At 38.9% G+C, this 11329-nt stretch overlaps 1 protein-coding gene across 1 annotated transcript in view; it reads left to right on the top strand.

The window, feature by feature from the left end:
• The first annotated feature begins 9470 nt into the window (after nucleotides 1-9470).
• The window catches only part of LOC106876017 (uncharacterized), a 4775-nt gene continuing 2916 nt past the window's right edge, over nucleotides 9471-11329 (top strand). The window contains exon 1 of the mRNA XM_014924387.2: nucleotides 9471-9892. Coding sequence (XP_014779873.1) covers nucleotides 9613-9892 — 280 coding nt within the window. The 5' untranslated portion in view covers nucleotides 9471-9612. The remainder of the gene's footprint in view (nucleotides 9893-11329) is intronic.

Consider the following 11329-nt stretch of genomic DNA (forward strand, 5'->3'; position numbering starts at 1 on the left):
TATCGCAAATAGCTGTTACGTGGTAGCAGGGCGTGCTAGAAATAGCAGCCAGATCTTTTGGGGTGAGATACGTTGAATGCATTCGAAAAAAAAAAAACGCTATGGAAAAAAATTATTTCACACCGATCGGGTCTTTTACGAAATATTTACCGTATTTTAAAGTCATTTTCACAGTTAAATATTTTTTAAATATGCCAAAAAATTTTTGTAATGGTATTCACTTGACAATTATTTAAAAAAAAACATTAAAATATTGTCTATTTAAAGAAAGCTAAAATATAAATACGTACTGTACAAACAACTTACATTTTTGAAATCACATTCATTTAAAAATATTTCTTAATGATTAAAATATTGTGTTTAACAAAAGCGAAAGTAGAAACATTTACTGTAAAAAACAAATCGTATTTTTTCTTTGTCAAGTCACTGTCTAATCGAAAGGTAAGAGTTTCTTCCCTTCCAGGGTTAAGTTATATTCGAAATATTTTCCCATTATGCACCGTTTTGGGCATTTATACCCCGAAGACACCTAATATCTCCAAAACCACTTGTCCGATTTACGCGAAACTTGTTTGATTCCGTTTTTATTCACATTTCAGGGGAAACTTAATTCATAGTATTTTCCCATTATGCGTTAGTTTGGCTGGGTAACATTGCAAGTAAGCAAGATTCAAGCTTACTTTTAATGTATTATAGATATATAAACACTTACATAACTAAATTACAGTGCGGTTACACTTCACTGATGAATCTTCGACGAAAGACGAAACGCACCAGAGTTGTTTTCCGTACATATTCCTGAAAGACATGTCAGTCATCTATAAATATTGTTTTTAGGTGTTTGTCTTTTAAACAGAGCAAACAGTGCAGCTATAAAGAGCGCACATGAGAAAGAATAAAAATATATGGGAACGTTGTGCTTATTCTTAACATCTGGTTCGTTTTGTTTAAAATGTAAACATGTATTTGCTGTTCAATCCTCTGTTAAGCAATAGGAATTGATATTCCTGTTTTCATTTACCGTATATTTTTTATGCTTTAGCTTTTAATGTTTCCTATCTTTAAATATACTTTCACCGAGATTGAAATAAATTGACAGATGGCAGACAGACAGATAGATAAAAATAGACAAACATGTGTGACAAACTAAATTAAAATGGAATGTTTATGAGACTTGATCGTTCTAGAACTTGGAAATGCGAAGATACATTGATGGCACTGTTCAATAGTGTATAATTTGACTGGGATCTTTTTCTACAAACTCGTGTATATGAAATTTGTTTCTGAGAGGTATATTAAAGATTACCTTACTTTTGACGACGCTAAACAATTAGGTGACACTTTACACTTTGTATAGAAATGCCCGTCTCTCGAGGTTTTTCTCTTTGTGGTGGAAAAGGCGAGCATTAAAATAATCTGGCATTACCTAGGTTAAAGACTTTCTTCCTCAAACTGCGTCAGTGTGTCCTCGAAAAAGAAAAGGAACTCGTCTCTTTGTGCTTATTGAATGTGCTCTGGCGAACTTCATGTTCAACACACAACTGACCCCTCTGCCTCTGATGTCACTTCCACTTTCTATCTCAACCCATATTATCACACGCCCTCTTGATCTAAAGACATTTTATGTAACAGCAAATTAAAAAATTACTCTAAAACTCTGGAAAAAGACCCTACTAAACAGTTTCAATGTACAGTTTTCTACAAACGAAAATTCAGTTTGATTCTGATTCTCATACTTTTTCGTAATTCTTTGTCCACGGCGTTAACGTCGATCCGTTTGCAACCTTCGTGGCACTACGATGTTGGCTTCGTCCTCTTTTCAACTGTCGTTACGAACTTCATCGTTCATTGAACCGATAACCCTATGGACGTAGAAAATATGATGTGGCATTCCATCAACAGAAACGTTATCTTCGGTATTAACTTCCGTCACTCTTCCCTTCAGGATGGATTCACTCAAAAAATCTCATCTCCAGCCTGGAGATATGCAAGTTATTCCTTTCCCCTGGTACTATGCTTTAATGCCTTCTCCCATTCGTTACAAACCCTAACCCTAACCGCCTCGATCGGGGGGATACACTCTCTCTTGGTAATGGCCTTGATGGTTCGATATCTCCTTATGATTCCAATCCTGATCGGTTTGTAACATAGCTCTTGAAGAAGCGTTCGATATTCTATTTGTTTAGCATCACTTTCAACGATTCTGAACGAAATGTGGTACTGTTGTTTATTCATCCACCCGTTCCCTCCTACAAAATATTTTATTCAGAACCCACAAAATCTCAACCACAACTTTCATTTTAATCTCCCAGATCCAAAGAGATTCAACACTGACCAATAGTGTGTCCTATCAATTACCAATCGCTTTCAGGTATCTTCTATCCGAATCCCTCCAGTTTCATCTATCAAAATATTATGTATGTACGTGTTACAGGCTGCTTTAACTCTACCTACTTTTCTCATTATTGTCTTGAGGACTTTCGCCATGATCTTTGGCTTAGAGTTCAGTCCGAACCTCATCCTAATCAAGCAGTATGTTTAGTCCTTGTATTTCATTAGCTGATACTTTCACAATTTTTCAGTCACACAAATCTGTAGGCAGGCTAAATGCAGATCAACAATAATAGAAAACCCAGTCATTTGTTTCTATTCCCGCAAGATCTCTCCAGATATATCTGTGGTTTCACTGTCCGTGTATAATGCCACAGGGTTAGTCAGTCCCTGAAAGTTTAACACTGGGCTGACCTTATTCTTCGTTGAGTGAATTATCAACAACACTTCGCTGTTTTAAGCAACTAATCGAATCATGGACAAAATACCATGCAGTATTTTCTACGACACCATACGTTATGAGCTCAATTCCTACCGAGGTCAAATTTGCATTTTATCCTTTGGGGGCCAATGAAATAAAGTATCAATCAAGTACTGGGATACACCTGCACACCACACCAAAATTTCAGGCCTTGTACTTATGTTTGAAACAATTCTTTACCCCCCCCCCCCACACTAAAATCTATATAGTTGTACAATAGCTTATCCTCAGTAAAAAAAGGGGGTCTCGTATATTAATGCTTATTAGATAGTGTATAATATTGGTTTTAAATTTTGGCATCAGGCCAATAATTTCGGGAGAAGAGGAAAGTCGATTACATCGACCCCAGTACTCGACAGGATGAAAAGCAAAGTCAACCTCGGTGAATTTGAGCTCAGAACATAAAAGACAGACGAAATGCCGCTAGGCATTTTTCCCAGCGTGCCAACAATTCTGTTAGCCCACCACCTTTAGGTAGTGTATAATATTACCATATATATATGTGCATATTAGGTTATAAGTTTCGAAGAAGTCATAGATAATGATGTGGCTGAGTTGCTGGTCTCTCATAAAGAATGTTTATCTAACAAAGAACTTAACCTGTTTGAACAACCATAAGCTGAGAATATTGATGCAAGTACGGATTTCCACATCACTTTTTAACAGCAAAAATATTGCCAAAGATTTGACACTTATAGGGGGAGGTCTGCTAACAACACTATCATGAATGTAACTTAAAAATTACGAGAAGAGTTTACAATGGTGGCGTTATACTAAAAAATATATTTTCTGAAAATTTTCTTGTCATTTGTGATAAGTGTGAAGCAACGAAGTAATGGAGACCCAACCAGCCGTCAGCTATGCTGCAGTAACAGGAAGGGGTTTGAATAACGACGTTTTGCAAGTGAAAGAAGTGAAGTTCGACGAAAAGAAATTGAAGACGTCTAATGAACTCATAGTTAAGGAAGGAAACAGCCTGAGGCTGACCCCGCCAAAAGAAGTAATAGAGGAAACAGTAAAAAAAAACAAAAAAACTGTAGTGTATAGAACGCTGTCAAACTCAAATAAAAGGGTGGAAATAGCGACCGTTGAAGCAATGGAAGAATGTCTTAAGGACATTAAACACCTAACGACATTCTACACCAGAGGCAAGAAGTATGGCACAGTGGAGGTACGGTTTGCGACCGAACAGGACGCAATAAAGTGCTCCACGCTGCCATCGAGGTCAGAAGAGTGGACACTACTGCCAACCTACTGTGGCAAACATGCGGCTAAAGTTAGGATTGGCAGAGTGCCCCCAGACATCGATGAAGCGTGGCTGGTGGCAGCCATCCTCTTCAACACGGAGGAGGAGACCAATATGCTGAAGGTCACGAGGACAACAGAGGTAAACTGGTTTGGATACAACCTCGAGGTGACGGTCCAAATCAGTTTACCAAACCTGCATAAAATTGCAAATGAAATTATGCTGCCAGAGGTTGTTAAACTAAGAGTGGTAGTGGAGGTAAGACCTCCCATCTGCTACCACTGTGGAGTACGGGGACACATGAAAGCAAGGTGTCCCCAGAAACAAGAAGTAGAACAGGAGGAAGAGGTGGAACAATGAGTGGTAGCACAAAGCCAAGTAAGTGAAGAGATGGAAAACGTAGAAGGAAAATACTCAGTTGGAAAAAGAAATAAGAAAAGAGATGAAAATGCATATTCACCAACAAAAAGCCCGCAAAAAAAAAGAGGAAAGGCAACGTAGAGAAGATACAAATTGAAAGAACAGAAATAACAAAAAAGAAAATTACAGAAGAAAAAACAAGTATGCAGAAAAGAAAGGCAGCAACAATAAAGAGTAAAAAGAGAGATAGAGATGGTTGAGACACAAAAACCAGGAACATGAGGAGAGAATAGAGACGGAAAAAGGGGAAGGAGTACCGAAAGGAAAAAATGTGAAGACGATGATAGAGTATAAAAAGAGCGTAGAAACAGAGATATGGATCACGAAAATGAAAAATGTAATCAGAGTAAAATTATCGGGGAATGAGGATACCGAAGACGACAAGGCAGTTTTGCTAGAGAGAGAGAGAAAGCAGAAAGATTAAAAGAATTATTTGGTGAACAAATTGTAATAACAGAGCTGCTGGTTCGATACGACGAACTACCACCACTGGTGCTATTTGACGACATAATAGAGTACATAGTAAATTGAAAGTAAGTGAAATTTTTAATACTTAAAATAATGTTTAAAGAAGAAAAAAACGTTGTAAAGAAGAACAACGAACTGTTTGTGAATAATGTGTTACATAAACAGTTAAATGATACTACCTGCGTGTGGGGCGCAGGTAAGACATCTCATTTTTCATTCTATCATTATATCCATAATTTCATTCGATTTATGTTTTATGTACCCCACTTATTGTGTTGTCTGTCTTTGTTTATCCCTTCTTTGTAAGAACCAATGTGCTCGTAATAAAGAATAAAGTTAGCAAGGTCAAACTACACCAGACTGATGAAGGGCAATTACCCTAAAACTAGTCTCTGGATGCTGGCTTTGTTGGATGGAAGTGCTTATCTCCCCTGTTTGAAAACTTAAGGACACAGAACGCTTGTGTCACGTAACCAACTAGAAACGGTGTTTCTTGGGGTAAATTAACAGTAGCATTCTTCCCTTTCCGGGGACTGCCACATTAAGTCGGCAACAAACCATCACTTTACATATATTTCGTTTTTGTTAATTTACTATGCGGCTTCCCTTTTGTTCGGGCTTGATTCAACTGCATTACACCCGGGTAAATCCAGCAGTAGAAGCAAATAAAAAAAATGTGTTGCGTCCTTTTTCCTTGGTGGTCTAAGCATGTGGTTATGTTGTTTAACGGTTAATCCGGTCTTGCTCTCGTGTGCGCACGTGTGTGTGAGTAATGAAAAATTTATACAGTGGGGAGTTAGAGGGAGGAGCTAAGAAAAGGTCAGACAGTCAGTCAGACAGACTGACATCAACAAACGTTGATGTATCATATAACCCACGCTTAGAAATGTGTTACAATAGATTATCGGCAGATAATCTTTAAATCATTGCTATTAATAAGTTACTCTTCTAATTCTCTCTCTCTCTCTCTCTCTCTCTCTCTCTCTCTTCTCCCCCTCTCTCTGTATACATACACGCACAAAATATATGCATATGTACGCATGTATTTATGTATGTATACTGTCACGAGGGTTCCAGTTGATCCGATCAACGGAACAGCCTGTTTGTGAAATTAACGTGCAGTGGCTGAGCACTCCATAGACACGTGTACCCTTAACGTAGTACTCATGGAAATTCAGTGTGACACAGAGTCTGACAAGGCTGGCCCTTTGAAATACAGGTACTACTCATTTTTGCCAGCTGAGTTGACTGGAGCAATGTGAAATAAAATGTCTTGCTTAAGGACACAATGCATCGCTGGGAATTGAACTCACGACCTTACGATCGTGAATCGAATACCCTAACCACTAAGCCACGCGTATGTATATATATGTATGTATGTATGTATATGTATATGTACGTAGGTGCCCACGTGTCTGTATCTGTGTGTGTGCGCGCGCGCTTGTATATAAACTCTCACACATTGAAGCACTCGCAGGGATTCCAAGAGAAATTTGGTAAGGCAAACAAGACTGCTTTCGGGCTCTTTTCCCATGCCCATCGCCAAGGGCGCTGGACGGTACTGGCCCCTCACTATTCAATAGTGCACCTCAGATTTACTCCACTTTAGTGACTCCACTTTAGCATTATTACAAACTAGTGTCTATCCAGAATATTCTGAAGCACCCCCAGGCACCAAAACCTGTCCTTTCCTCACAAAATTCAAGGAGACTATAGTTTGCTTTTTTGTCTTTAAGAAAGAGCCCAACAGATATTCAAGGATCTCTCCTTGGCCTACTAAGCCTCAGACCGATGTAACGGTTGAGCACCCTCTTACAGGCCCTAAGCATACAACATATTTAAAACAATTTTGAAGGCGTAACCTTTGGAAAAAGTATTGTTTAGTTATAGCTACTGCTGCTGCTACTTGTTGTTATTGTTGTTGATGCTACTGCTGTTGTTTGTTTGTTGTTGTTAACCTAGATTACACAGACTTACTGATCAAGTGCATTCCAATTGTGCCCAGCATGTTTCATGCATCTTTTATTCAGACTCAGCTGCTTTTAGGACAACATTGTATGTGCGTCCTTCTTAAAGACCAGGTATAATTTTGGAGAGATTTGGTTGCTATTTCTAGCAGTTCAAGAGGTGGTAATGGTGGTGGTAGTTGTGATGTGGTGCAGCTACAGCACCAACTTTCCGGACACAGATAATCTGGAACCTCTTATAATCCGCACTAATTTATATTAATGTACATGTACCTATGGTTGAATCGTTATCACGTCGGACAAAATGCTCAGCGGCATTTTGTACGTCTTTGAGTTCTGAGTTCAAATTCCACCGAGGTCGACTTTGTCTTTCATCCTTTCAGGGTCAATGAAATCAGTACCAGTTGGTGTAATCAACGTACACCTCTCCCGCAAAACCGATGGCCATGTGCCAACATTTGAAGCCATTATTCTTTTATTCTTTTCCTTGTTTCAATCATTTTAGCTGCGGCCAAGCTAGAGCATCGCCTTAAAGGGTTTTTTTATTAGTCGAAGCAATCGACTCCAGGACTTATTCTTTGTAAGCCTAGTACTTATTCTACCGCTTCCTTTTGCCGAACCGCTTGGTTACAGGGACGTAAACACATCAACATCGGTTGCCAAGCGATGGTAGTGGTGGTGGGTGGGTGAGGGGGACAAACACAGACACAAAGACACACACACATAAAATTTATACATATATATGTATATGACGGTCTTCTTTCAGTTTCCATCAACCAAATCTGCTCACAAGGCTTTGGTCGGCCCGAGGTTATAGTAAAGGTTACAGTAGTGGGACTGAACCCGGAACCATATGGTTAGGAAGCAAGCTTGTTACCACACAGCCACACCTGCGCCTATTATTTAAGTAAATTTAAAATTTATTCAATTTGAATCGAGAAACTGGCAGAATCGTTAGCACACCAGACGAAATGCTCAGCGACATTTCGTCCGTTTTTGAGTTCTGAGTTGAAATTCCAGCGAGGTCGATATTGCCTTTCATTCTTTCGGCATCGATAAAATAAATATCAGTTGAGCACTGGGGCCGAAGCAATCACTTTATCCCCTCTCCGAAAATGCTGGCCTTGTACCAAAGTTTGAAACCAATGTTTGTTGAATTCAAGTCGGCGAGCAGAATCATTAGCACACCAGGCAAGGTGCTTAGTGGCATTTCGTCTGTCTTCGCGTTCTGAGCTCAGATTCTGCCGAGGTCGACTTTATCTTTTATCCTTTCGAGATCGATAAAATAAGTACCAGCTGGGTACTGGAGGTCGATGTAATCGACTGACCCACTCCTGCGAACTTGCTGATCTTGTGCCAAAATTTGAAACCACTATTTGTTCGATTCAGAGTGTGTCGACCAAGGTGACCACACCAAGTTAAGAAAAATCTGTAATCCGGAAAGGCTTTAGAACCAAAGTACTTGCCTTTGAGAAAGGTGGAGATGGTGGTTCTAGTAGAGTTAGTATTGATGTTGATTTTGCTGTTTAGCACCAGAGTCTAGCTTTGCTTGTTGAGACCTATGATCATAAGCGTTCTAATCGTAACCTACGTGTCTTTTTGGATACTGATTTAAAATTTTGGTACAAGTCCAGTAATTTCAGAGAAGTAGATAAGTCGATTACATCGACCTAAGTATTAAACTGGTACTCACTTTATCGATCCCCAAAGGATGAAAGGCAAAGTCGACCTCGGTGGAATTTGAACTCAGACCATAAAGACGGACGAAAGGCCGCTAAGCATTTTTGTCGGCGTTGTAACGATTCTGCCAGTTCGCCGCCTTGTATTTTTGTATATTTATGACAACAATATGCAATGTGTTCTTATTTGTGGGAAATTTGATATTTCTTGCAAGTTAAACGATCGTAATGGCTGTTGAAATGATGGTGCTTTAGTGGTGGTGGTGGTGGTTGGGAGTTGAAAATGTCAACAACAATATAACATAAATGGAAATTTCCAGAATTGAATGAAATTAAAACGGAATTTCTCAGTCACTTTACTATCATTGCCTCAAGCTGCAAATGGTCTTAATCTGCATACTCACCATTCAGCTCTCATCCTACGGATTTTCATAATACGCAGATATGCTCAAGTGTGTGTGTGTGTGTGTGTGTGTGCGTGCGTGTGCGTGCGTGTGTGTGCGTGCGTATGTGTGCGGGTGTGCATGCGTGCGTTTATATATATGTGTGTGTGTGTGTGTATATAATATATATATATATACATACATATATATGTATGATTGTATGTATGTACAGTTGTATGCATTGAGGAAATAAATCACCTGTAATTCCTACCTCATTAATAAGTGAAGTAATTAATACGAACACAAACAACATACTTATAAACAAAATGGCTTATGCGTGCGTGTGTGCGTGCGTGTGTGTATATATATATATATATGTGTGTGTGTGTGTGTGTGTATACACATACATACAAACATGCATACATCCATGCGTACAACTACATTTATACATACACGCTCACAAACTCTCACACACATATACAGGGTATTAACAGATTGGTGTTATTAAGTGACAACATAGGTGTTACATTATTAACAGGTGACTATCTTAGCAGTTGGTTTTTGTTTTGGCTATCATTCTCTGTTGTGAGTTTGTGTATATTACCATATCGTCTGCCGTCTGCACAATGGAAGGGCCATGAGGAAATACTACCGACTTAACAATTCCACTGGTCTGTCTAAGGAACAGCTATTGCTTCACACGATCTCGGAATTCAGTGACTTTACCACACCAAACCATCCAGCGGTGTCGACAGTCCCCCACGAATCTACCATCTTTCTCGCCATTCTACTAGCTATTACTGCATGCATGATGGTTATTTTGGGATTTCTGACAGTTCGTGTCTTCCAGCGGTATTGGGTCATTCGAGAAGAAGAGCGGTTTATTGAAGAAGCTCATGCAGCTATTGTCCAAGCTGGTAAGTTACAACTGGATTTCGCTGTCTTCCTTGTCATCGTTGTTCGTTTTGCCTTCACTTTTAAAGATGTCATTATTGTGATTTTCTTCACACGATGGACATGAATAATGGGTCTTTGCCTTCTTAGCGGGATATCAAACGAATTGGATGCAGCTAGTGTTGTTTATGTTAAATTTTAAATTATTTCAAATTATTACTTAGGAAGAACATAAGAATAGGAGGGTAGGTTCCAGAGAAATACAACCTAGTGGACAAGCGACTGTGCAAAGTCTTTAGTATGGAACCTAGAATATGACAGCACTGAAGGTAAAAAGATAATGTGGCGAAAGTGCTAAAGAGGTAGATAAAATTGTTTCCGTGTATAGCACAAAATCTTCCATCTTCAAGTCTTGATATGTTTCATCAGAAACAACGACAAAAACAAACAAACAAAACAACAAAGAAACGATAAAACATTAGCTACAGGAAAACAAAACACCAGTATAACCTGCTTAACTTTACGAACACCAAACCAATGGGCAAGTAAAATATGAGAGGTTTTTCGGCTGCACAACATAAGGTGTGTAGTTCACTATTTTGTGCTATATATAGTTAATTGTGATTGGTTTGGGGAAGATTTTGGTGACCTAGACTGAGCCGTTACAATCCATGATGGATCTAATGTATTACTTGTACATTATTGTAATTATTTCCTTGTGTTGATCAAAAGTGTCACTTGAGATGGCTCTATGTTCGTGTGTCGTTTTGTTTTCTTTAGTCCGTCATCAGTGTACGTTTTGAAAGTTGTAGATTTGTAATGTATTTCGAATGTTAAAGACTTACGAGTATATTTTTGTATTCTGTGGTATGTCTATGTCATCGAATATGATTATTTGTTGTATCTGATGTTCACTGGTGTCGTTGTGAGCGTTTATTGAGCGAAAACACCTAAAGTTCCACGAGGCTCCGGCAGGGGATGGTGGCGAACCCTGCTGTACTCTTTCACCACCAATCGAGAATGTGGATTAGGTAATTATTGTTGTTGTAAAGGTAGATTTCTAGTTGATTTAAATAGGGTTGGAGAGAAATGAAGAATAATGGGAGGATATAAGTTGGATGCTACCAGCGTATTGGGCTGTCTATATATACAGGTGGCAGAGAGTGAGCGAGAGTAGAGATCCTTGCGGCTCTCTGTTCGGGAAATTGCAGGTTCTGGAAGTGTTGTTGGCCTGATCAGTAGTTTTGTGTTTCATGATGTGTGTGTTTTGAGTATTTTTTTTTTTTGTATTAATGAATATCGAGTAATGGAGTGGAAAGGGTTGTGTTAAATTTTTACAATCACACCCACACGTTTTTCACTGAAAAAAACTCGGATTTTTCGCGTGGAATCAACTAACTTGACCTCCTAATGTTCTGCAAACCGCTTATTTTGGTTCGGGAAAAAAGGGTTGGGTGGGC

The sequence above is a fragment of the Octopus bimaculoides genome, chromosome 1 (genome assembly GCF_001194135.2).
Source record: "Octopus bimaculoides isolate UCB-OBI-ISO-001 chromosome 1, ASM119413v2, whole genome shotgun sequence".
NCBI lineage: Eukaryota > Metazoa > Mollusca > Cephalopoda > Octopoda > Octopodidae > Octopus > Octopus bimaculoides.